The 27,853-nt window shown below is 39.0% G+C and overlaps 2 protein-coding genes across 10 annotated transcripts in view; one reads left to right on the forward strand and one right to left on the reverse strand.

Moving 5' to 3' along the window:
• DCLRE1C (DNA cross-link repair 1C) overlaps positions 1-27,853 on the reverse strand; it is a 78,093-nt gene that overhangs the window by 4,014 nt on the left and 46,226 nt on the right. For 3 of the 8 annotated variants that reach the window (XM_031444566.2, XM_010998239.3, XM_010998240.3), the window contains one exon: positions 23,305-25,048. In XM_031444566.2, the coding sequence (XP_031300426.1) occupies positions 24,084-25,048 (965 nt within the window). In that variant the 3' untranslated portion in view covers positions 23,305-24,083. Of the gene's footprint in view, positions 1-1,678; positions 1,853-4,028; positions 5,683-5,778; positions 10,216-13,469; positions 13,560-17,701; positions 18,985-23,304; positions 25,049-27,853 lie in introns of those variants that run through there. The other 5 variants (XR_004134214.2, XM_031444567.2, XM_031444569.2 and 2 more) reach the window with 4 other exon arrangements.
• SUV39H2 (SUV39H2 histone lysine methyltransferase) lies at positions 3,133-21,971 on the forward strand. 2 transcript variants are annotated; one of them, XM_064479549.1, is made up of 5 exons: positions 3,133-3,198; positions 15,170-15,841; positions 17,562-17,708; positions 19,161-19,290; positions 20,073-21,971. In XM_064479549.1, the coding sequence occupies exons 2-5, from the start codon at positions 15,173-15,175 to the stop codon at positions 20,177-20,179; spliced, it is 1,053 nt and encodes a 350-aa protein (XP_064335619.1). In that variant the 5' UTR covers positions 3,133-3,198; positions 15,170-15,172; the 3' UTR covers positions 20,180-21,971. The 2 variants fall into 2 exon arrangements, with proteins under 2 accessions (XP_064335619.1, XP_064335618.1); XM_064479548.1 differs by lacking the exon at positions 3,133-3,198 and adding an exon at positions 5,690-5,780.

Consider the following 27,853-nt stretch of genomic DNA (forward strand, 5'->3'; position numbering starts at 1 on the left):
TCCTGGAAATTTAACGTTGCATTTTAAAATTTTTTCTGTCTTTATAACTTCTAATTTTAAGAAGTCACTTATTCTTACTAGATAACTAAGAACAACTTAAAAACCTTTGATATTAAATGAAAAAAATTGCAAAACCACATGCAAAAGTTACCATTTTTGCTTAAAAGAAAAAAGTAAACTCATAAACTCAACAAATGTGTATAGATACGCTGGTAACACATGCAGAGAAAAGGCTAGAAGGCTGAGCACCAGACTCTTAAGAGTAGCTTCTTCTGTGAAGGGAAATGGGTGGGGGATGCACTTTTTCTTTTTACAGTTTTGTTAAGTTTGATTTTTCCCTCTGACAAATGTGTTTTTCTTTTTGAAATTGAAAGATCTTTTTATTTTGAAGAGAGGGCTAGCCTTTCTTGTTCACCAGAGAATACTGAGTGAGTTATTGATGAAAAAGCTTGTTCTCTAAGTAAAACAAGCAACTCATCTGCGTGTATTGAGGGGAGAGCCTGAAGGTGCATCGTGCACATCAGGGTTTAGATTTTTATTACCAAGAGAAGATTTTCCATCCACTTCTCTCCTTGGTTCCCAGCAGACTTGAGAAGAGGAAGTATCTTTATTCAGTGGTAAAATTAAAAAACAGCAGTTTGCTATTTTTCACCTGTTCAAACTTTGGGATGTGCTTTAATACTGTAGCTGCTTTTTATGGAGCTAGATGGCAGTAATCTTCTATTTCTAAAGATGCAGAAACCAAAGTTAAATTTTTAAATTATTATTCTGCATCAAATTATTGACAGAAACATGAGGAGGATTGATAGGAGTCTTAAGTCCACAAGGAGGCAGCCTCAAAGGCATACCCTTTTGATTAAGGCTGAGTACTTAAGTTATTTCTTATGATCTTTCCCAAAATTATAAAAGCTTTGAAATAAAATAATTATATATGTCATCAAGTGTTTTCAGAAAAAAGGAAAGTATCAGCTGATCTAGTTGAACTGACACATCTGAGTGCTTTCAGTTATGCTTTGGAAAAGTGCTTTAGGATTTTTATTTTGCAGTTATTGTTAGCTCTTTAAACTAGATCAGGGGTTGGCAAACTGGGCAATGTGTGCGTTCTACTCCATACCTATTTTTGTAAAGAAATTTTATTAGAACATAGCAATACTCAATCACCTGGGTATTATCTGTGGTGGTTTTCCCACTATAATGGCAGAGTTGAGTAGTTGCAACAGAGATGGTGTGACTCACAAAGCTTAAATACTTACAGTCTGGCCCTTTACAGAAAGAGCTTATCAACCCCTGAAATATATTATAGAAACTTGCAGAATAAAATATCATAGGGGTTTATTAAAGAGTTTTCTTTCCTTCCATATCGATGCAATAATTTACTTATTTGGTTGCTTTCTCCCCCGGATTGTTAAGCATTGTGAGAGCAGAGACCCTTAGTTTTAGACACCATTATGTCCCAACCCCCAGAATAGTACCTGAACATAGGTATTCAGTAAATGTCTTGAATAAATGAATTACAGAGGGAAAAACGCAACAATGTCATCTTTGTATCCTACAGGGCAATGGCCAGTAAGTACATCTTTTACATATTTTATGGTTTGGAAGCACAGTAAAGGAGGAAAGGAATACCACTGCTTCTTTGTTGGTCAGCTTTGCGTGATTTTTTTTTCCTCAAACATACCAAATTTGAAATTGTCGTCAAAACTGCTGTTGCTCAATGAAATATGAAGTTGATCCCGGAAGCAGCTCAGGGGTTGGGGCGCCTGCTCTGTGCAGTTGAAAATCCTCAAATAACCATCCTGCAGATCCATATCCGTAGATTCACCGACCCACAGATCTTGTAGTTCTGCAGTACCTGTTCATTCAAAAAGAGCCACCTATTAGGGGGCCTGCGCAGTTCCAACCTGCGTCACTTGCAGCTCAGCTGTACTCCCAAATTTTCTTGTATCCACAAGTGAGAAGTATTTTTTTCCTCAAAATTTGTGGAAGATTTGCCAATTAAATTTTCTAGTATTTTATTTATTTTTCAAGGTGAAAATACCTTTAACATTTTCCTGATTATAAAATAACATGTTCATTAAAAAATTAAAAGTAAGAAGAAAATATAAAACATCCTATATTCTGCCACCCAGAGTAACAACTGACAGGATATTTTTGGTAAACATCTTGATAATCTTTTCATTCACTTTCTAGTTATCTTTGCAGTGTTTTATATATTTGAGAAGTGGGCAGAAATCACCGTATCACACAGGGCCTTGTATGTAATAAGGTTGGATAGGACCTTTTACTCCTTATTAGCAAGGTGATAAGATGCTCATTACAGAAACTATGTAAAAACAAGTCCAAAAAGAAACCACTTCTCAGAGGTTTTATCTGTCTAAGGGAGAGGAAGATACTCTGCACCATAAAGCTCCGCTTTGTTTGGATTTTGCACAAGATACCCGTGACGTCCAGGTAAAAGAACCAACGAGTGGAGGCAGGCCTGATACACGTGTGCTGAATTAGCACCCCGCCCCTGCCCCGGCCAGGCCAGGTGGCCGCTCACCTAACAAGCTGTCCGGAGACTCCGGCGCGCGCCCCGCCACGCCGGGAGTCGACGTGGGGCGCGGGCGCGCTCCCGCTCCGCCTCCGCCGGCGTCAGCCTCCGCTGACGTCAGGACGCCTCGCGGGTTCCAGCCCGCGCGCCGGCCCCCGACTCCCGACTTCCGCGGGCCGGCCAGGGGCGGGGCGTCGGGCCAGCTGAGCTATCCCGTCGGACCGCGCCAGTTTGAAAGCTCCTCAAGATGGCGGCGGCGGGGGCCGAGGCGCGAGGAGGCGAGGGGTGGAGAGCGGCGCCCCACGCTGTCCCCCGTCCTCCAGGCAAATTTCCGGGACCCAGGAAGCGGGGCCGGGACGCGCGGGCCGACCGGAGCGCGACGCGGCGAGACGCCGCCTCCCGCGCGGCTGACACCGCGGCCCCCCGACGCGCGCCGCCGGCTCCTCCCTGGCCCTGGCCCCGGCCCCGGCCCCTGACCCTTCTCGCAACTCGGCCCGCCCGCTGCCCGCAGTCTCCTCCTGCGCCCGGCCCCTGCGAGGTCCGGCCTGCGCGCCCGGCCCCGGGGCCGCCTCCCTCCCGCCCCGCTGCTATCCCGCGGACTCGGCGGCCCGGCCCCGGCTGCAGGTCGCGCCCGCGGCCCCTCCCCGCCCGGCAGCTGTGTGAAGGTATTCGGGCGGCCCGGGAGGCTCCCTGCGCGGCTCGGGCGGATTCCTGCGCGGCTCGAGGTCCGTGGGCACGCGGTGGGCTGGACGCCTTTGTGGTCGTTTGAGCGGGACGGGCTGCGATCGGGCTCGCCTTTTCCCTGGGGAGCGGGAGGCGCCCGGTGGTGTGAGCGTGGCCGCACAGAAATCGGGGCAGAGGTGGGAACGGAGGAGGGAAACACGCGAGGATACCCCCCAGTTCGGACGCACTAGGAGGTTCAGTTCCCTATTGGCGAAACCCCACTAATAGGTATTGGAGGCTGCAGCCCTGGTTTACGGGGCTTTTTATACCCACCAGGAACTTGCGTGGTTTTTATGTGGACGCCAAAGAACTCGGTGCTGAACGTGTGTTTGTGCGTGCCCTGAAAAACTAGAACTTTCAATGTATTCCAGAATTTAAAGGTGTTTTCCAGCACTGCGCCTCTCTGCATAGATGATGGATGTATTTCCCCCCAACTTTTCTTCCACTATCGGTTAGGGTGAACTAGTGTAAAGTTTTTGTGGTGGTCGTGAAATGTTTAATCTTACAAATGAATTCTTCTACTTTCCTGGCGACAATCGTAATTGTTACCAGGGGTTTGCATTTCCCAATTTTTCTTACTCTCAAAAGATAGCGTTTCTGTCCAGAGTTGTCTTGAATCCTCGCGATGGTACTTAGACTAGGTGAAAAGGGTGGGAACAGCGGACAAATCCCCCCCCCCCCCCCCCGCCAGTAGGTAGTCAAGAGGCCCCTCTTTTGCATGTAGTCAGAATAATGAGGTTAAATTTACACAAAACATCCTGAAGTTTTTTTTTTTTTAATTTTTTTATTGAGGTATAGTCAGTTTACACTGTTGTGTCAATTTCTGGTGTACAGCACAGTTCTTCAGTCATACATGAATATACATATATTCATTTTCGTATTGTTTTTTCACTGTAAGCTACCACAAGGTATTGAATGTATTTCCCTGTGCTATACAGTATAAACTTGTTTATCTATTTTATATATGTTTTTTAAATGGAAGGGATTTAAGGGGTTGTTTCTACTCACCACTCCCCTGCCCCCAAATCACCACTCCAAGCAACCTCTCCCCCCAATTTTTTGGGGGGAAAATATCTTTCACTTTCTTAATCTAGAATTATGTGTCCTCTGTAGGTAGGGGGGTTGATGGAAATCGTGCTGCGGGGTGTCTGACATCGAAGTCCGGGTGTGAGTTGGGGAGGGTGAGGAAAGGCTATCGTAAGAATGGCTTTGTTCTCTCTTCGCTGGAAATTACCTCAAAACAAAAGGTTTATCACCACTACCAAGTCAGGCTTGCGTTTACTGATAGATTTTTGTTTGGTACTCCCAGTTTACTCCAACCCTCACTTTTTTTCAGTGAATCTGAAGCCCAGAAAGATGGAAACCTCACTGAAATCATGTAGCTAGGTGGCTGGGGCAGAGGACCCTTGATCTTTTCTGGTGCTTATCATAGCACTAGCCGTAAAGCCAAGTTTATTGCAGATTTCTAAACATCAGTTTGTTTTAACATTGTAAATGCAGTATGGTGGCACACTGTGTACAGATATTTGAGTGTAAAATCTTGCAGCACAGTTACGGAGGTTGTGAGGTTGATGATGAGTGTGTCTGATTTTCATCCAGCATGGTTTATGGATTATGTAAATTGAACACTCTGTATATTGTCATTCTTGGCTTTAAAAACAAAACAGGAAATGACTATTACAAAAATCAATGTGTTCTCTATTTTATTATAACTTTTGGGTTTAATTACCTTAATAATAATACATTGCAGCATGGGCAAAGTTGGAGTTAAAATTTCATGCAGGTTTCTGAAGTGGGAAGAGTAGGCCATATGCTGTATGAGTGTGTAACTAGAGGATTACATCTCAGTTAGATTTCAGTTCTTACTGTTCAGTTAGGATCAAAGGGGAAAGTTACTTTTTAACAAAACCACAAAATTATTTTAAAATATATATAAGATGTATTTCTTACAATAATGAATATTTCCTTAAGATCTGTTTTATTAAAACAGCAATTCTATGTAGAATCCAACGGAAAAGTCAGAAATACTATTTTGACCTTTGCATCTATGTGTAATCTTATGAAAGCTTACAGACAGGATACATTTTGTTCAGGTGGCCTAGTAAAAATTGACATCAGTTAAACATAGTAGGGTAGAGGCCCATGAGAAAATCCAAGAAGATCAATGCACCAAAACAGTTCTTTAATGGTTAACTTTTTCTTAAAGACATGTAAATGGTTCCTTATCATGTGAATTTTTAGTCTTACAAAATTGCCAGTTGAAGGATGGGGATATAGAAGTCTTAAGTTTTTCCCCCTTTTTGTTAATTTTTTTGCTTTTGTTTTGTTTTAACTGAGTAGGTATTTCATTAGTAAAGAATTCTATTTTCTTATTGTAGCTTGGTGTGTGCCTTGCCTAGTTTCACTTGATACTCTTCAGGAATTATCTAGAAAAGAAAAGCTCACATGTAAATCGATTGGAATCACCAAAAGGAATCTAAACAATTATGAGGTGGAATACTTGTGTGACTACAAGGTAGTAAAGGTAAGGCAAATACCTAGACCCTTAAAAGAGACCTAATCAGACTTCAGTTCAGAATTTCATATTTTGGTAACATAAAAAGCACCTTAAAAGTAAGCAAAGCTCTTCTTAATGGTTAAAATTCTTAGCCATGATAAACTTACATGTCCTATCATCTGTTTTGCCAAATAACATTGAGAGGAGTTCAAAGCATAAAATATTCTTGCATTAAAAAATTTCAAGGTGCTCATATCATTCTACATCCAACTCTTGATTATCTCCATGTGGATTACCAGAGCAAATGTTTTAAATCAGATTGGCTTCTCCTGTCATTTATTTTGTTCCTGAATCATATTTCCCCACTATCACCTGAAGTGAACCTAGAAATTCAAGCCAACTTTAATGTTACTGAATCTCAAGAAGCATCACCGTTTGTATTTTCTGCCATCCTGTCAAGCTCCAGGCAGAAGTGAGGTTCCATTGTATGATAGGAAGGCCTGGGGTTGGTCATTTCTAGCCTTTGTTTAGTACCTTGTGACTTCAGCAAAGTCATTTAACTTCCCTGGGCTTCAGTTTATATCTGTTCCTCTTCCAAATGACAGGGTTGTTCTTCTAAGAAGCTTTTTTCAATCTAAACCTTGAACTATATTTTTGAGTAATTCATCTCCCTGTAGCCTGCTGCTTCTACAAGAACTCTGTTCTGGTCATTAACCTGTCAGTTCTTCCAGATAAATGCATCAGGAATCCTGTGTAATTCTTTGTTTCCTTTCTCCTTCATCTTCCATGTTGATTCAGTCATTAAATCCAGTTTTTCCTATGAAATATCCGTCTACTTTTGGTATCATTGCCTTCCACACTCGGTGGGATTTTACAGTGAAGCATTTGACTACACTCTCAGCAACTTTCAAGCCCCAAACAGCCCAGTCACCTGCCATTTCAGGTTATAAACTCTGGCCTAACCAATCCAGCTGCAGGTATCATAGAATCATGCTTATTGGCTCCATTCCATATTACTTCTGTTCTCACACTGCTCAGTTCTCCTTGACCAGCTTTTTATCTTTTGCGTTTTCCTTTCCATTCTTGCCAACAGTTTTCTCAACTTTTATTACTTTTCTGGACTTCTTACCCTGTCCACCACCCTCTCGTGTTCAGCTGCAGGCCTCTACCTCGGTGAACGATAGGATCCTTCAAGTGTGAACGCTCAGCTTACCTCCACACCAGTTATCTGTGTCTTCGTTCATTCTTACTTTCAGAGGTGTCACCAGCTTCCTTTTTTCTTCCTACTAATCCCCTTTAGCATGTTGCTTAATCTGGGATGTCTTTTTTTTTGTGTCAAGCACTCTTTTTTTCACTGATTTATCTCAGTTGATAAACCTGTACAGACCTTCCCTAACCTTGAGACGTCTTTCTTTGATCTTGCCTCCCCACTCAAGTATTTCCTGTCTTTTCCTTCTACTTCATTTCCCATTAACTTTTTAAAAACTGCATCTTCTCAAGTGCTCATTAGCCATAGGTGTATCTTCTTTGGAGAACTGTCCGTTCAGATCCTTTGCCTATTTTTTTTTTTTTTAAATTGGGTTGTCTTTTTATTATTGAGTTGTATTAGTTCTTTATATATTCTAGATAGTCCCTTCTCAGATACACAATTTGAAAAAAAAAACTTCCCCTGTGGGTTGCCTTTTCACTTACTAAGCTTTTCACCCACTCTCTTCTGATTTATGCCTCTATCAGTGATCCTCTAATTGCCAAATTTGAGGACCTCAAAATCTCATTCTACTTCTTTGTGATAGCTAGCCCTGTTGGCTGCCCTTCTCCTTTGAAACTCTTGTCCTAGGTTCAGATTCTGGCTCCGCCGTTTACTAGTTGTGCGACCTTCAGAACATTACGTAGGTTCCCTTTCCTTCGGTTTCTCCACCTGTGAGATGAGGAGGGTTACTCAGCAGAGCCGGACTGGTGGTGGTCACACCATGGAAGTGCTTACTGTCATCGCTGTTGCTCACCTGTGTCTCCACTCCTTTTTGCCATCAACTTTTCTTACTGTTCGTTCCCAGTCTCCTTTACTGGCTGGCTTTTACCTGTCCTTCCTCTGAAATGTTGATACATAATGACCAAGGCTCTGTCCTTGACCCCCTTCTCACCTTGGAGCTGCTCTGTAGATAACCTCTTTCCCAATACTTTCTACTTGAATCTGTTTGGCTTTTGACCCTCAAATATTTGTGAGGCATTGACTTCTTTCTGAGCTTTATTTCATCCTGGATACCCTACAGGTACCCAAATTCACCATGTTCACAACTGGACCCATTTTCCTCCCTCAAATCTGCATCCTGATCTAGTGTTCTCTATGTAGGTGGACAGAATCGTAATACTCCCAGTTACTTAATCTCACAATTTCATACAGGTTTAATCCTTCCTGCCCTCTAAATCTAATAGGTCATCCGATTATATGGTCTCTGTATTTGTCTTCTCCTGTTTATTGCTGTTACACTTTCACAGAGTTAGTTACTAAGGAGTGATTACATTGAAGGAACTGCCAGTTTCCTTTCTTGCACAGAATTCTGAGTGTTTCAGATCAGTTTTGGATAGCTTTTGCTCTTAAGTTTCTCCTTCATCCTTCTGTTTTTGGTTTCTTGCTTTGGAATAAGCAGCCTTACTTTGAACACGTATGTCCTCCACCCCCACTTAGCTTCCCCACTTCTCCTGCCTAACACAGATGATTGAATCTGTAAGCCAGTATTACTTCAGCATACCTCCCCCTCCTCTCACTGTCTCTCATAGTCAGGGCAGGTTGACGATCTTATGACCCTACCCTTTTCTTATGTGTTTTCCTCCATTCAGCTTGTAAGACACTGTCTCATTACCATAGTCTTCAAAGCTATTACATTCCTAAGACATAGCTTGGATTGCATTAGAGCCTTGCTTTAGACCTTTCAGTGGCTCCCTGGTGTTTACCAGTCTAAGCTGAGACCCTTTGGACTGAGGTTCTTAATCATCTGGCCACCAGCCCCCTTTCCAGCTTCATCTCTTGTAACATGTCCACGTGACCAGTGGGTCAAAGAAGATGTGGAAAGCATGCTCTGGATTGAGCAGTGAATGGGCTGTTGATGCCCTTAGAGTGCTTCTGTGTTGTGGACAGAAGAAACCAAAATAGGATGAATTAAAGAACAAGTCAGAGGTGAGAAAGTAGAGTCAAGTCGTATAGACAACTCTTTCAAGAATCTTAGCTTTGAAGAAAGGGCTATGTAGAGTGTAAGGGTGTTTGTAATTTTAAATTTTTTTATTTAAAAAACCCCAAGTAGATAACATATGCACATGATTTTAAAAAGTGAATGTTATAAAGGGTCTTAAGCTGAAATCTCCCACCCTGTAACCCTACTCTCCAGTCTCTCAACTTTTAGTAATTTATCACATCTTTTAGAGATTCCTTACTTATTCAGGCATTTATATCTCAAAGGAGGCTTAGTTTAATTTTGTTTATTAATTTAAAAATTATTAATTTTAAAAAATCAGGGAGATTCAAATGCTAGCGAGAATCTGTAGAGAGTGAGAAACTGAAGAGACAGGATGGGGGTAATTGATGGAGAAAGTGCACGTCTTCTGTTGTGTCTGCAGTTACCTTCTTCTCTAGCTCCATGTCTGTGGAGGGTGGAAATTCAGGGAATGTATGTCTGGTGCTTTTTGTTGTTCTGCATTAGGAACAAAGGTTGTGTGCTACTGAAAATAATGGGGGAGGTGATGGGGTAGGGACGCTGAGGAAAGTGGAGGAGGTCTGAAGTAGCCAACCTGGGAATTGGAAAGAATGCTAGCTGGGGGACAGCAGGGCTGTTACCATTATGAGCTGTGAGCACATGCCGGGGTCCAGTGGAACTTAGTAGTCTCGGTGCTGTGTGACTTTTCTGTGCCATGTTCTTGCCATGTCACCCCTTCACACAGAAAACTTTCTGACAAAACTGTGACTGTTCTTTATTACATGCTCAGCTCATCAGTGAAGAACCCCCCCCCCATGCACATTGGCTTCTCCCTTAGGAAGCAGATATTAAAGAAATATTACCCAAAGCTTTGACTTCTTGATGTATCCGGGTAATTCTGTGTCTCCAGAACTACCAGTGTACTGCATGGCACATACGAACAAAATAGCCACACCTAACAGCAGAGGGACATTCCTAAAGGGCGGGCTGCACTTACAGTGGTTTGTTAAGAACTGGGATAACAGAAATCATTAGAGTAAAACCCAAATTTTAGAGATCAGGAATGCAGAGATCCAAGAAGGACTTTTCCAGGGTCTTGTTCTTCTTTTGTGTTGGTGTTGGGCCTCAAATTCTCTCAAACTCAGGCCTCACGATTCCTTCTCTCTGTCATTACTGGTATGAAAAATCCACTGACTCCATTGACCATAGAAGTTCTCAAACTGCGCTCCCGTGGAACACTGGGATTTTCATAATCAGATTCAGGCTATATTACACTGAGATTGAGTATGAAGATTATTTCAAAACTTGCAGGGGAAAATTAGCAAGAAGATAGACGTTTTTGTTGTAGTTCTCTTTTGTCCTTTTTTTTGTTTTGTTTTGTTTGTACATGCTGCTACTTACTGGCTACAGACAGCAGATAGCAGAACAAATATTGAAAAACCATGAACTGCTATGTCCAGGTTAGGTTGAACAGCTTGTATGCCTTTTAAGGATTCATGCATTACTGTTGTGGTTTTTATATTTTGCATCCATGTTGGCAGTCATACTTTTTGTTATACATTCAGAAACACTTAGTCAAAGCCCAAGATATATAGTAGGGAATTGTGCTTGGCTCTGGGGCTACGGAAAATAAGATTCCTTCCCTCCCTGCAAATGGCTTATAGTTTAGACTAGAAATGGGAATACGGGATGGCAATGATCAGTCCTTCTTGGACAAGAGAGGCAGGAAAGACTTCACAGAAGAGATAACATTTGAGCTGAGTTTTAAAGATGAGTAGGTTTTTCTACACATAAAAGATGAGACTGAAATCAGTGTTCAGTAGACAAATGGAAGAGGCCATTCTAATTAGAAATGCCTATGAACAAAGCAACAGGAAGGTATGAAAAGGCCTGGCATGTTCAAGTACTAATAGCAGTTCAGTGTGGCTAGAGGGTGGTGTGAGAATGGGGATGTGTTGGAACATTGAGCCAGGAGGCATCAGGGACCCAGTCAAGAGTCATCTTTGTTGTAATGGGACATTTGAGTTTAATTCTTCAGGCAGTGGGGGAGCTGTTAAAATTTTTTTAAGTAAGAAAATAACAGAATGACTGGTACTGTGGGGTTTTTTTGTTTTTATAAGAAAACCACACCTTATTAGAGAAAGGCAGGTTGGATTGCTGTCAGTCCCTCTGGAGTCAGGGAAGCCAGTAGGAGATCAATGTAATAATCCAGGCAAGATTGAAGGTTTGTGGTAACTAGAATTATGGTAATAGAGATGGACAAGAAGTATCTAAAGAGACTTGATGGGTTGGGTGGGGGAGAAGAAACAGTTGAGATTGACCTCCTGCTTTGCGACTTGTGTGAGTGAGTAGACAGGAGTAAGCTTCCCACCGTTGGGGAATACAGAGAGAATCCGTTAGGAACGACAGCGGTGAGGTCCGTGTTTACAGATTAAGAACCTGTTGGACCCTCAGCAGACTAGTGACTGTGGGGTTGCAGCTAAAATTTTGGAAATATCAGCACATAGTTAAAAACCATTGGAGTGATGAGGTTGCCCAGAGAGAACATTTAGAGCAAGACTTCTTAACCTGGAATCCAAATATGCTGAAATTACTCATTGTATTATATATGTGACTTTTGTTAGGAAAGGGGACAGCTTCAGATTCTCAAGAGATCCATGCTTGTTAGTGCTAAGGACAGAGCCCTAAGTGTCTGCATTGTTTAAGTGATGGGTGAGGGTCTCAGCAAAGAAGGCAGAGAAGAAACAAAAGTGAGGAGAATCATGATATCAAAGCCTAAACGATGGTCAGATGAGGACAGAGTCGGCTTGGCAATTAGAAGATTGGTAAAATGTTCCCAGTAGACAAGATGGAATTAAATGTATTTGCATTGAATGAAGCTCCCCACAGAAACACCGTGGTTTCTAAGAATTGTAAAAACAATTGGCCTACAACAAAGCTCAAATGCCTCAGTCAGGTGTTCAAGGCTGTCCAAAATTTGCTCTTGCCTTGCCATAAGTTTTATCTCTCACTTCAATATTCTGAACTTTAAAGCCAGCTAAATCCATCTCTTCACTGCTTCTGGATACTTCACGCAAATCTTAGCTCCAGGTGTCTGCTTGTTTTTCATCCTGCCTGCCCTATTCCTGCCCAACAAATCACATCCTGTCAGTCTTTCACAGTGTAGTTTATTTTACTCTCTCTGTGCCCTTTTTCTGATCGACCTGTATTGGTTTCCTTCTTTATAGCCTCGTGGTGTCCGTTGTCTTGTTTGTTTGGTGTTTCAGATGGCACCGCCTTGCGTTGCTGCTTATTTTACAGTGTTGCTTTCCTTTCCCAAGGAGATTTCACTCCTGAAGGCTAACATGACCTTACATTTCATCACACCCCCTGGTGACTGAACTTCCCTGTGCTCATTATGGATACTAAAATATTTAAATGAATTTAACCTTAGCCAAACATAGTGGGGGAAAATGTCATTAAGAAAAAATTCATATGATGCATTCCAAATTACACAAGAGTGATTAATGGATAATTTTTATGACTGAACTCCATTTCTATAGGTAATCAAGAGTTGATTGCATATCTGAATAAAATACTGATATAATATGCGACTTAAGAAATTTTGGGCTTTTATTTAGAATTTTAGGGTACTGAAGTAATTGAATGTGTAAGTCAAACTGATTTTTCTGTATAAAATTATCTTATTTTTCAAAATGGAAATCTCTTTTTTGGATTTTGAAGGTAAAACAGTGCTTCTAAAAGACAGGAGTCTACAGAGTAGAAATAATACGTTAGTGATATTTACATAGCACTAAATTTAAGAAGGATCGTTACCATCCATAGATTAAATAGGCACAATGTAATTAACATACAAAGCTGATTAAGTAAGTAACTAAAAATGCAAATGGCTTATCATTAAACAATAGGTTATTTTGGAAGCAAACTTCAGTGGCATAGTAGTTTTAGTTTTGCTGAATGATAATTTAGCTTAATCATCTGACTTGAACCCACTCTGTTTCTTTCACTGTTCGCTGGTATAACACAGCTATGGTAGGAAAAACTGTAGCAGAAAAAAAAGAGGACCAGGGTTGCATTACTTTGTTTTGAAATCAGAAATTTTTCAAACTTTAATAATTAAGGGGAATAGGTAATATTAGATCCTGCCACCTGAATCTCATTTGTACTGAGCAGGTATCTGCTATTTATCATTCAGCAAAACTAAAACTACTATGCCACTGAAGTATAGTAACCCCTCCTGACAGGAGAGGGAGAGCCATGTTACGTTTTAGTGAAGCACAGTGACTAACGCTTCAGTATGTATCAAGGCTCTTTTCTTTTTTCTGGAATCATTGTATATATTTCCATGGAAATACAGTTTTTGGCATATGCTAACATCATAATTTAACCACATTTTTGTTTAACAGAAAACATATTTGACCATTTTCACAAAGAAGCAAAGTTCTTTTAATTAACAAGCATTACTGCTTCCTGAGTAGAATATAATAAAACACTGAGATGACAGTGGGGAAAAGAAAAGCTCACTCACGGGCCAGGTGACCGGCTCCTACAAAGCTGCCACAGTCCTCATCATCCAATTTGTGCCTCAGCCATGCGTCTAGTGCCACCTTTCCTAGACCTTCAAGGTCATTTGGCACGAATAAATTATTTTTAGTAATACATCCTTACTTTATACTAAAACCTTTATTAAAAACTTCAGGGGAAAGTAAATGTATCCCAGTTAAGTTTTTAATCAATATCTATGAATTAAAATGATAACTGAAACCTGTAGAGTGCAGTTTAATCACTTTCATATTTCAGAGGGCATTTCACCCTAGCGCTTGTGGATATATGTTTGTTATTCCAGAGAACAAAGGCAAAATTGAGAGACTTTACTGGAGAGTTTTTTTTTTTTTTTTAATACACACTAAGCTGCCCTTTTAAAGAGAAACTTAACATTGCCTAGCTTTAAGGAAAGAAAACATAGCCATTTACTGGGGTGAGAAGGCAGGATTTCAGGTACCATGGTAGCCAACAGCAGTCTGAGGGCTAAATCAAAATATCTGATCTTTGGTGCCTTGAGGGCCTGCCACATAATCCAGCCATGGGTGAGTCCAAGATAAGAGCTTTCTGGAACTGTGCTGTCCAGTAGAAGTGTAATAAAAGCTACATATGTATACAGTCGGCCTTTTGTATCCATAGGTCCTGCACCCCAGGATTCAACTAACCCTAGATAGCAAATGTTTGAAAAAAGAAAAAATAATTCCAGAAAGTTACAAAGCAAAATTTGAATTTGCCATGCACTGGCAATTATTTACATTCACATTATATTAGGTATTGTAAGTAATCCAGAGGTGGTTTAAACTATGTGAGTAGGTTATATGCAAATACTGTGCCATTTTATATATGGGACTTGAGCATTTGTGGATCTTAATATCTGAGAGGGGTCCTGGAACCAATCATCTGGTAGATACCAAAGGATGACTATAATTTTAAATTTTCTCATAACCATGTTAAACAAAATGAAAAGAAACAGGTGAAATTGCTTTCAATAATACATTTAACCTAACCCAATAAACCCAAAATACTTCAACACGTAATATTTAAAAAAAATTAAGAAATATTTTACATTATGTTTTTGTGCTGATTCTTTGAAATTCAGTGTGTGCTACACTTAGAGCACATCTCAGTTCAGACTAGCCACATTTCAGGTGCTCAGTAGCTACATGCAGCGAGGAGTGACTGTGTTGGACAGCATAATTTTAGAAAATCTAGGGGATGTGTGCCCAGGTCAATGAGAAAAGGAACTTCCTTTCTATCCAATGTAAAATATTAAATTATGGACCTTAGAGGATGCCTACGTCCATGCTGGCCAAGTAAGCATTGACCTACATCATACATTATTAGTTTTGGGACTGCTTATATCCATGATCAAGATAAATACTCTTTTGTTTAACTTGATCACCGTTTGGTAAAATATTCATGAATTTCAGTACTTTTATCTTTCTCCGGGGTGACTCTCTTGCCTATGGTCAAATAGTATCCACATCTAAATTCTATACCTATTTTAAGTAATATAAAGAAAAATAGTTTTATTTTTGATTTGTACTTCATCTGCTAATACCCTGTGACTATGTATTCTGGATTTTAATAAGAAAAATGATAATACCGTACTCTTTAAGATACTAAGTTACTTTTGGTATTTGAATCTGTCATAATCTGATTTGCATTTTCTTTTTATATTTTAAGGATATGGAATATTATCTTGTAAAATGGAAAGGATGGCCAGATTCTACAAATACTTGGGAACCTTTGCAAAATCTCAAGTGCCCATTACTACTTCAGCAATTCTTTAATGACAAGCGTAATTATTTATCTCAGGTACAGAAAGGCAAAGCAATAACTCTAAAAGAAAATCACAGTTCTTTGCAACCTGCCATTGCTGAGTATATTGTAAGGAAGGCTAAACAAAGGATAGCTCTGCAGAGATGGCAGGACGAACTCAACAGAAGAAAGAATCACAAAGGAATGATTTTTGTTGAAAATACTGTGGACTTAGAGGGCCCACCTTTAGACTTCTACTACATTAATGAATACAGACCAGCTCCTGGAATCAGCTTAGTAAACGAAGCTACCTTTGGTTGTTCATGCACAGATTGCTTCTTTGAGAAGTGTTGTCCCGCTGAAGCTGGAGTTCTTTTGGCTTATAATAAAAACCAACAAATTAAAATCCCACCTGGTACCCCTATTTATGAATGCAACTCAAGGTGTCAGTGTGGACCCGATTGTCCCAATAGGATTGTACAAAAAGGCACACAGTATTCACTTTGCATCTTTCGAACCAGCAATGGCTGTGGCTGGGGTGTAAAAACCCTTGTGAAGATTAAAAGAATGACTTTTGTCATGGAATATGTTGGAGAGGTACGTTCATTTTTATTTCCTAGCAAGTAATGGTCATGAATGTTTATGCTTTTGAAAAGTTGTCTTTTTACCTCAGTAACATAACAATTTGGTATATTTTGTTATTATCATTTGCAAGTATGTGCAAATTTCAGATTTGAGAAGGGTTCACTGGCGTCTTTAGAAATATAAACTTGAATGTGAACAAAAAATTATAATGACAAATGAAGTACAGTCATCTTTCAACAAGCACCCATTCATAGTCATTGAAATTGGCATTTGTAAATCTTAAAATATGACAACTGTTTTTACACAGAAGTCATAAGAAAATCAGATCTAAATATATCCTTACTTGGAATCTTTTAAATTGTAATTTACTTCATCCGTTTGACCAAGTATGATTGATTAAGTGTAGTTGGCAAAACTCAATTTTATATCAACATGAAAGATACTGTAGAGTAGATGAATGCTTTATCAGCAAGTACTGCAGAATATACATAAAACATTTATTGCATCCACTGGTAAGAAAATCCAAACTCTTTGTGTCTGTAACTCAGCTACAAAGACCATTCTCTAAATTACCAAGTAATAAGCAAATTAATTTTTATACATATATGTACATGTACAGAAAATAGTATTTACCTTGTGCCGCATACTATTCTAAGCACTTTATGTTTTAACTCATTAATTCTCTCAACAACTCTATGAGGTAGTGATACTCTCTTCATTATTAGACATGGGGAAACTGAGGCCCAGAGAAATGAAGCAACTTGCCTTAGGTCACTTAGTAAAGAAGAGCCAGGATTCAGAACCAGGGCTCCAAATCAGTGCACTTCACCATGCTGCACCGGTGTACCCCACTTGCTCTAACTGCTGGATTGAGCTGTGGCTAGAAAAATGTGGGTGTGACTGCGTAGCTGGGGTTGTCAAATCAGAGATTTTAAAAGTTGTTTGGAATTGGATCACCTTTAATTATTGGTATTCATCCAAAATTCTGGGATTAAGTTGGATCCTCATTTTGATCCTTACATTTTAGACAATGGCAGATTATTACAAAACACTATTCAAGACACTAACTCTTTATAATCAAATTGTTCTCTTTTTTGGCTTAATGATTGAGGCAGCTGAATTTGGTTGACACCATGAATCACTTGAGGTATTTCGGGTTTCATAAACTAAGCATGTGGTAAAGCTGTGTTCTTCAGAGCAGAACTGTACAGATGATGGTTATGAGCTACAGAATTTCATGAAAACCACCTATTCTACAAAATTAAACTTTCCATACAGGTGACTGCAAATTTAACATACCTTCTCTCATGTATTTGTAATAGATTTCCATTTGTAACTGCACACAGATTCGTTATAGGATAAATATGCCTTTAGAGCATTTAGAACATACATACTTGTAAATTTAGCCCTTTACATTCCGTCACATCCTACAGAGAGCCGTAGTTGTAGCTTTCCGAACATGCCAGTAAACTAGAATGAAACTAGTGTCCCGTTTTAGCTTGTTCATCGTTGGGTTGTCCCACGTCTCATTCAGACAGTCCCACTTCTTTGGCACCATCACTTTTTCCCCCACCTCTTTCATCTGACTCTTCTGGAATAGTTTGTGTGAATGTTTTGATGACACCTTTCTTTTTATGCACTTGAAGGCATTAATATGTTAATTAGTAGATTAATGGATGAGTGTTTTTTCAGTTCAGCAGTAGCTATATAATACAGTATAGTTTCTTTTTAGGTAATCACAAGTGAAGAAGCTGAAAGACGGGGGCAGTTATATGACAACAAAGGAATCACGTATCTCTTTGATCTGGACTATGAATCTGATGAATTCACAGTGGACGCAGCTCGATACGGAAATGTGTCTCATTTTGTGAATCACAGTGTAAGATATTTTTAAAGTACAGACAGGACTAATTCACTTAGTGTTTTAAAAGATCTTCCATAGTTGAGGAATAATTATCTTTAAGCTATATACTCTTTCAACTTGCAAAGTATTTTAGTATGAAGGACTCTTCTGTTAACTCCTGGTATTATTGCTCTATTAGGAAAATTCATTGAGGTGCCTACCATATACCATGCATTTTGCAAGAATCTTTACATATGTTATTTCATTTAAGCTTTCAACAACTTTATAAGATAGGTATTCTCCTATAGAAATTAATGGGCAGAGGAGTTGAGGTAAGTTCAAGAATTATGGGTTTCTTACAGAAGTTAACACAGCTAAATTTTAGGATATACAACTAAAGTTAGATAGCCGTATTCTCTTAAAATGTAAACATGTTAACATTTTTATAGAATTTAAGATTTTGTAGAGTACTGAAGTGTATCTGGGGCTGTTTTTCTAAATTATAAATAGTATCCTTAATTCCTGTTTGAAAAGAACTTAGAATGCAGTTGGAATCTTAAATCCATAATCTTATGCTTTATAAAAACCATTTCCAAAAATAAGGAGGTTAAGCGTTACCGGGCACCTACAAAATGCCAGGTGGATAACATAATATTATTAGGCTTGTGAGACTGACATTATCTCCATTTTATAGATTACAAGGAAAATGTGTCTCAGAGAGTAAGTTATGTAGCTGACCATATAAGGAAGTAGATTGTTAATCTTTTGATGGAATTTATACCAAGAAACTAGTTTATGATTAGTAGTGAAATGTCAGAGATCTTCTGACTCCTTTGTTTTCTGATTTACTTAAACATTTACTTTAATTTTTTCTTAGTGATAAATTTGAGATACTCTCAAAATAGATATATTCTAATCAGGCACCATTAAACATTTATTTTGACTTCTTAGTATGATTCACTGGATCTTTCTTGCGTGTTCCAGAATTTAGTGTAGCGTTCTTAAAATACCAAGTAATTTCAAATAAAGGTTTAGGAAGTGGAACTCCGTGCAATATGAAATTTGAGTTCTACAGTGCTGATTTGATTTTTTTTTTTTTAAAGTTACTCTAGTTCTTTAAATACACCTTACTAAAACAAAATACAGGTGAGATGATACTGTTATCTAAGATTTTCATATAAGATTCTCCAAAAACAGTTAAAAAGTTAAGACTACATGAAACAAGATTGACAAACACGTTAATAATTGTTGAATCTGCATCGTAGATATACGTGGACTTATTTTCTCTAGCTTTCTGTATGTCTGAAATTTTCTGTAAGGGAAAACAGTATTTTTAACTCTGCATGCCTCAAATTCCTCAAACGACAAGCAACTTACTTGCTAGCAGATCTTAAACTAATACTCTGGGAAATTAGAGATTGTGTATGGTATGTAGAAGAGCTCGTTCATGGCATTTTTACTTAAGTGAGTTCTAATGTTCCTTTCTAGTGTGACCCAAATCTTCAGGTGTTCAATGTTTTCATTGATAACCTCGATACCCGTCTTCCCCGAATAGCATTATTTTCCACGAGAACCATACATGCTGGAGAAGAGCTCACTTTTGATTATCAAATGAAAGGTATGGTTTTTAAGTACAGTCTCATAGGTGTTAAGTTGTTACAGAGTGAAATATCTAACCAGAATAGGAAAACCCTTAGAGCTCCTAATACTAAGGATGAAAAAAAAAATTAGACTATCTGAATGTATGTTTTTTTACTCAGGGGCACGAAGCTAATCTGATAGAGCTAATGCTAGAATCCACGTCTACCTGACCTGGCGCCGAGTCACGCTCTGGCTTCTATTCCACATTGCTGCCTGCTTTTTTCAGAACTTCCATATGGAAGCTTATTTATTAGAACATCTTTTCCCAATGTTACTTGTATTTAAAAAATTTTAAGCCTACATTTCTGAATATTTACTAAGATATATATATTCAAAAGATTAAAAATATGATTTAAATCATATGTGAACCTATTACATTCCTACTTGAATTTGACTTTTAAGAAGAACATTTAATTCTACTTGCTTTACTGTGACAGTGTAAGTGTTTTGTTTTCCTAAGTATGATGCCCTTTACATATTGTTATTACTTGAACTTGCTTTATGGCTCTTAAAGTAATGTATGACAAGAATGCTTGTACATTAGATTTTAAGAATAAGTTTGATCATTTCAGAGATCCATTCTTACAAATTGGGGCTAATGACATACATTTTACCTCTTATTAGCCCACGCCACCCTTTCAAGGCAATTCTAATAATTTGGCTCTGAATATTCAAATTTATTTACAACAGATAGAAAACTTGAACTCATTCTGAATTGTCTTAACTCTGTCTCCTATATTTATTTTTCTATGCTTTCAGGTTCTGGAGATATATCTTCAGATTCTGTTGACCACAGCCCAGCCAAAAAGAGGGTCAGAACTGTGTGTAGATGTGGAGCTGTGACTTGCAGAGGTTACCTCAACTGAATTTTCAGGAAATAGAGGTGATGGTGATTGTAGTTTTTTCTTCTTCTAATGTTAACATTTTAAAAAAAACAAATATTTGGGACTCTCTTCACATTACCAAGATTATACATTGTGTTAATTTACAATTCATGTTTCAAGCTATTGGCCAAATGCATTACTGACACTTCGAAGAGAGGAACACAGGGTCACACAGACTAACTTGAAATACCCAGTGGCCAAATTTAGTTTGAATTATAATTGTCACAGGTTCAAAGATATAATTGTAACATTCTTTTTAAAAAAAGTCAGTGTTTTACAGTCTAGTTATGTGATCTGTCTGTTCTGTATGTTAAAAATGTAAAACCAGAGGGCAAAGGGAAAATGTCTATTTTCAGTAAACTCGTTTTGTCTTGTCCTTATTCGTAGAAATGTAATGGGCCTTTGCGACTTTAAATACCTGCATTACCCTTAGGTTGTTAAAAAGATGAACTTAAGCAATAAAATAGAAACTATTTAAACAAAGCTGTTAGGAGCTTTAACTATTTTAAGTCAACATTAGCTTCTTTAAATTGGTTTCCTGAATTGTGAGAATTTGTTCTCTCAATATAAAGCAAATATTCAAGGGTAATATTTAGATCAAGTTTAAACTGTGAATTAATCCACTGTATGAGTTATATTGATGCATTGTTTTCAGTGTCTGCAGAAGAGGACTGATACACAATTGATAATCTCAGGGTTTTTTCCCCACAAATGCACAAAATCTAGACTGCACTTATTTTTCTTATAGTTCAACAGTTTCTCTTTAAATTTAGTTTGGTATTTGATTTTCTATTTATCATGGCTTAGCTTTATTTCTGAATATTTTACTGTCATTTGTAGTAAAGCTACATACAAAAAGGCAGAAAAGTACTGATGTATTCCTGACTACCTGTTATTGAGATCAACCAAAGGTTTCTATACCATTCCTTTCAATGATTTGTCTTTGTCAGGGTTCATGTGTTTGAATATTAAAGTAGATTTTTACACTTAGCATAATGTAGATGGATGCTTTGTAAAACTTTTGACATTATTTGTCACCGGGTACTTAAATGTATTGTGCCAAGCCCTGCCTGGAAGTGCAGAGGAGTTTTAGAATTACAGCTGCTGTTCTTTGAGCAAGTCATAGGCCTGTTATATGTACTCATGTGCTTCTCATAAGTCGATGAGACTGGCGTCTTCCCTAAAACACTGAAGAAACAGGCTGAGACTGGCTAGATGACATTAACATGCCCAAGATCATAAACTGTACCTATTTTTAACATACTTAACCAACTTCAGGCAGACTTTTAAAAAAAAACATTAATTTCTACTCTTAGTTCAAACAAACATCTAAGCCTTGGATTCCTCTTTAAGGCAAACGTGTCTAGCCACTGGGTTTCTTTTGTGATATATCTTGGCATTTGAATTTTTTATCACTTCTCCTTTTACACTTCACAGTTCTTGAAGTTAAAATGAAGTAGCCGTTGCAATTAATCCTGCCCACTTTTATGCTCTTGAGAGGCTTGAGTGCACAGCGGTTAAGAGCATGGACTCAGGCCTGGAGTGCCTGTTCGAGTCCTGGCTTCACCCCTCACTAGCTTCGTGTGCTGACCTCTCAGTGCCTTAGCCGCCGTGTCTCTGAATGGGGATGATAAACGTACCTACCTCAAAGGGTGGTTGTGAGGAGTAAGGGAGTTAATGTACAGTGTGGAGAAGAAGTAGGCTTTGTCACAGTAAGCACCATGTGTAAGTATTACTGTAATTATTCTGTACTATAAACCTGTACTTTAAAAGCTCTGGTGATCACTACAAGTTTTTTGATCAAAGTCTGTCCTAGTGCTCTTAGCCCTGAAATTCATTCAGCCAGCATTTATTATACCACGCTCACATATAAAGCATAAAAAAAGTGGCCTTATGGAATGTTAAACTGATTGATTATAAAATGCTAAAAATGGATTTAGAAGGATGTTTACAGGCATGTTTTGAATACCCACCTTGGATCATAAGCTGCACTATTAACAATATAAGCTGTATTAACATGAAGTCTTAAATGTCAGTGAATATGTATAAATGTATGTATGTGGTAGTTACATTGGATTATGTAATTATGATAATGAAGTGTAACTAATTTTTGGAGTCAGAAATAATAAAGTGCCTGGGTTCCTGTAATAGGCCTGTTGTAGTTAGGAGTAGTCAACATTTTACACTCCCCTCTGGTTCTCTCTAGCGACCTTGAATTCACCTTGAACTTAGGTAACAGTACTCATAGGGGAGCGGGGCAAAAGGGAGTGAATGTAACTATCTATAATCCTGCCCCAGTCACACTGAGCCTGCAGAGTGGATTTCATCAGAAGCTCAGAGTAGCAGCTGAGCTAGAAAAAAAGAGGTCAGTGTTCCCTTTAAACTCTGTTTTCTTCCTTATACTCCCTTACCCTCAGCCACCTTTCCACGCTCAGACCAGTCTCTGGTAGCTGTTGGTATACAATTAATAAAACTTACTGTTGAATAATTTAGGGCAGAGACACTAACTACAAGTGTACTCTTTAAAGAACAGTCAGAAGTGAGTTGAACCAGGCCCCTTACTCACAGCCCTACCCCTTAATAACCACGTCAGTTACTTCCCCACATCCCTCCTCTGGTGTCAGTCTCTTAGCTGAAATTTGAAGGGGAGGTGTCCCTGTCCAGCTTTTCCCCCCATGTAAGTGGCAAGGGCTAGTCTGTCCTCCCAACATCTGGGAGAGGATAACTCCCTTCGGGACAAGTGAGAGGGCTGGCTTGCTGGGTCCTCTTGGCATTGGTTTCTCCAAACACCCCCTTTATTTTCCTCTCCCACCTACTGCGTCTTATAACCTTAATTAGTTTTGTGGCTGCAGTACTTACTTTTGTTCTAATTAAAATGCAGCATGGTGATAATGTGTTTCATTATTATTTTAATTGATCTGCAAATTGTGTTTTAGAGACACCATTTAAACTTGTTCTAAGTGAAATCTCTGCTTTTGCTTTCTAAATTTATGAAACAGCAAATGAAAGTATTTATGAATATTTGTTACTAAATTTACTAAATCCACGTCAATTATACAAAGCATACCTTACGGATGGACTTTAAACAAGCTGAACGACTCACCAAACACGTTATACTTTTGCCATTTTATTTTGTCTAATTTTTCTAACTTTAATTTTACCACTGAAACTTTTTTAAGGGGTGGGATATCTGAGATAAATAAGGGATGCTCCTATAGCCATCAGTTCATAGTAATAGATCCAAGCTTATTCTTTAAATTTGAAGTGTTTTTATGGCTCAGGATATGGTCTATCTTGGTGGCTGTCGTCCTGTGTGCACTTGAAAAGCATGTATTCTCCGTTGGATGGCATATTCTTGGTTGCAGTTAAGACGAGTTGGTTGCTGGTGCTGTTCAGTTCTTCCATATCCTTGCTGACTGTAGACTAACTCTGTTCCTGGGAGAGGAATGTTGAAGTCCCCAGCTGTATCTGTGCAGTAGTTTGTTTTTCTCCTTCTGGTTGTTTTTGCTTTGTATATTTTGAAAGTGTGGTTAGGTACATACTCATTTAGGATTATGTCTTTTTGGTGAGCTGAACCTCTTATCATTAGTAATGTAGCCACTCCAAATTTGAAGTAATGTTTACAACACAGTAAAAGGTTTCTATCCTTTGACCGGTAAACCTACCCAAATTATTTGAAGTGAGTTTTTCTTATAGACAGCATATAGTTGAGCTGTTTTTTCCCTGTCTTTTCATTGGTGCGTTCAGACTATTTTTTAAAGTAATTATTGATCCGTTTGGGTTTAGTTCTCCCATATCTTGTTTTCTGAGTTTTCCGTTTTTTGGTCCTCCATTTCCTTCACTGCCGCCTTTTAGGTTATATGAACATTGTTAAGTAGTTTAACTTTCATCTGTTAGCATTTTGACTGCTACCTATTTGTATAGGTTTCCTAGTGGTTGCTCTAGAATGAAGGGAGCTCTTTTCAACTGCTATGCTCTCCCCTGTTGCCAGCTTCTTGTATAAACACTGTAAATGTTCTCGTTTAGGTTGCTCAGCTTCTGGAGTGGAGGGAATTTCAAAATCAGAGGAGCTTTGTGAATCTGCGTTGCTGCTAAGATTTTGTGGCTTTTTCTCCTGAGACATGTGCTTCCCACTGCTTAGAGCAGTTGGTTCTCCAGTACTAGGAGCTATACTTACATCTTGATCTCTGCTCTCCGAGTCGGAGTACATATCCTTTGGGCAGAGTACATTTTGTTCCATTGGAGAGGCAGGGATATGCTCTTTGATCCCTGGTATACAGCCACCTTTGTTCAAGGAAGGAAGATCCCCACAGTTTCTCTCTTGAGAACATAGCAGGATGGTGTCTGATTGGCTGTCCCAGCCTTGACTTCCTTGTTCTGAGATGTGTGTGGACTGAGAAGAAGTCTGGGAAGAGATGTGAGTTGATTCCCCATCAGAGTCACTGAAAAGCTTCGGGGACTGAGAGCCCCCTGCCTCTGTGGAGGAAGGGAGGTTTTCCAAAGAGTCATCTGTGATCTCATCATTTCTTTTAAAGAACACTTCCCACTGTGGTACTTCCCCGTCAGCCTTCTGCTGGGGATGGGGAACGGGACCCATGTCTCCAGCTGAAGCTGGGGTTTCTAATTCTTCACTTTCACTGTTGGATTCCTCACAGTCTATAAAGTCTGCCCAAAGAGATGTTGGCATTCTCTCTGTTTTGCAGCATCCTGTTCTTTCTGTCAGTTTTTCAGACTGGTTTTGTGACACTTCATTCATGGGACGTGCCTCAGGGTAATAAGTTTGCTGGTTTGGAACCTTGTGCCTTAAAGGTATTGGCAGAGGATCATCAAAGAGATCACTGTCCTCTTCCTCTGCGGGAAAGACAGAACAGGTTTATAGGGGACTCAGAATGCAAGAGGAGCCAACTGGTGCTTGTAATTAAAAACCCAATTTATAGCATTTAGCTACATTTTTTAATCCCTGGAATTGTAAATAATAGGGAGTTCAGTCTTCAAGAGAAATTAAAAGGCCCCTTGGGATATTGAGGACAACTTAACTACCATCCTTCAACTTCTTACAGGGCCAGGCTCAGATCTGTGCTCCCCAAGGCCACAGTGCCACTCACCTGCAGAGCTTTTTAAAAATCCAGCTTCCTATGTCTTTCCAGACCTACTGAGTGCCTGAAAGTAGGACCTAGTAATTCCATTTTTGCTTTATGTTTTAAATTCTACAGCTGATTCTCTTCATCAGCTAGGTTTTCAAACCACCAGGACCCAGAGAAAGGTTTGTAAACTCAGATGCTCAACGAGTTGGCTGATTTAACAAAAAGAGAATTTTTTTCTAAAGTTTTCCTTCTGTGAACATTTTTTTTTTTGATACCTACTTTACACGTGTTATGGGCTGAATGAGTCCTCCCAAAATTAATAATTTTAAACCTTCACTCCAATGTGACAGTGTTTGGAGGGGGGACTTTTAGGGTGAGATGAATTCATGTAGATGGGACCCACATGCGAGGTTAGCGTCCTTGCAGCAGAGGAAGCAGGCGGCTCCCTTTCTCCATGCACAAAGGAAGGGCCATGTGAACTGCACAGCAGTGACAAGGTGGCTGAAAGCCAGGAAGTGTGCCTTGCCAAGGACCAAATCTGCCAGCATCTTGATCTTGGACATCCCAGCAGCGTGCAGACCGTGAGAAGTAGTCCCCCATCTCTGGTAACGGTCATGCAGACTACGTTAGGGGCACAAGGCCATAAAAGATAGTGGACTAAATACAGACAGATCAACTTTAACCAAAATATCAAGTAAGCCACATTGAATGTCAATAACTAAAAGTTCAACAAAATTGATTTTGCTGGGTTTTTTTTCCAGTTCTCTGCCACCTTTTTTTTTTTTAACTTTTTTTTTATTGATTTATAATAATTTTACAGTGTCCCAAATTCCAGTGTAGAGCACAATTTTTCAATTATACATGAACATATATATATATTCATTGTCACATTCCTTTCTCTGTGAGCTAACATAAGATCTTGTGTATATTTCCCTGTGCTATACAACATAATCTTGTTTATCTATTTTACAATTTTGAAATCCCAGTCTCTATTCCCATCCCCTTGGCAACCACAAGTCTGTATTCTATGTCTATGAGTCTATTTCTGTTCTGTATTTATGCTTTGTTTTTTGTTTTTTAGATTCCACATACAAGTGATCTCATATGGTATTTTTCTTTCTCTTTCTGGCTTACTTCACTTAGAATGACATTCTCCAGGAGCATCCATGTTGCTGCAAATGGCATTATGTTGTCGGTTTTTATGGCTGAGTAGTATTCCATTGTATAAATATACCACTTCTTCTTTATCCAGTCACCTGTTGACGGACATTTAGGCTGTTTCCATGTCTTGGCTATTGTAAATAATGCTGCTGTGAACATTGGGGTGCAGGTGTCATCCTGAAGTAGATTTCCTTCTGGATACAAGCCCAGGAGTGGGATTCCTGGGCCATATGGTAAGTCTATTCCTAGTCTTTTAAGGAATCTCCACACTGTTTTCCACAGTGGCTGCACCAAACTGCATTCCCACCAGCAGTGTAGGAGGGTTCCCCTTTCTCCACAGCCTCTCCAGCATTTGTCATTTGTGGACTTTTGAATGATGGCCATTCAGACTGGTGTGAGGTGATACCTCATTGTAGTATTGATTTACATTTCTCTGATAATTAGTGATATTGAGCATTTTTTCATGTGCCTTTTGATCATTTGTATGTCTTCCTTGGAGAATTGCTTGTTTAGGTCTTCTGCCCATTTTTGGATTGGGTTGCTTATTTTCTTCTTATTGAGTCATATGAGCTGCTTGTATATTCTGGAGATCAAGCCTTTGTCGGTTTCATTTGCAAAAACTTTCTCCAATTCTGTAGGTTGTCTTTTTGTTTTACTTATGGTTTCCTTTGCAGTGCAGAAGCTTGTAAGTTTAATTAGTTCCCATTTGTTTATTCTTGCTTTTATTTCTTCTAGGAGAAAATTCTTGAGATGTATGTCAGATGATGTTTTGCCTATATTTTCCTCTAGAAGGTATATTGTATCTTGTCTTATGTTTAAGTCTTTGATCCATTTTGAGTTGATTTTTGTGTACGGTGTAAGGGAGTGTTCTAGCTTCACTGCTTTACATGCTGCTGTCCAGTTTTCCCAACACCATTTGCTGAAGAGACTGTCCTTATTCCATTGTATATTCTTGCCTCCTTTGTCGAAGATTAGTTGACCAAAAGTTTGTGGGTTCATTTCTAGGCTCTCTATTCTGTTCCATTGGTCTATATGTCTGTTTTGGTACCAGTACCATGCTGTCTTGATGACTGTAGCTCTATAGTATTGTCTGAAGTCTGGGAGAGTTATTCCTCCAGCCCGTTTCTTTCTTCAGTAATGCTTTGGCAATTCTAGGTCTTTGATGGTTCCATATAAACTTTATTATGATTTGTTACTATATATAGAAAACTCTAGAAGGTCCACACAAAAACTACGAGAGCTGATTGAAGAATTCAGCAAGGTAGCAGGTTACAAGATTAACATTCAAAAATCAGTTACATTTCTTTACACTAACGATGAATGAACAGAAAATGAAAGTAAAGGAACAATCCCCTTTAAAATAGCACCCAAAGTAATAAAATATCTGGGAATAAATCTAACCAAGGAGGTG

This window comes from Camelus dromedarius, chromosome 26 (genome assembly GCF_036321535.1).
Source record: "Camelus dromedarius isolate mCamDro1 chromosome 26, mCamDro1.pat, whole genome shotgun sequence".
Lineage (NCBI taxonomy): Eukaryota > Metazoa > Chordata > Mammalia > Artiodactyla > Camelidae > Camelus > Camelus dromedarius.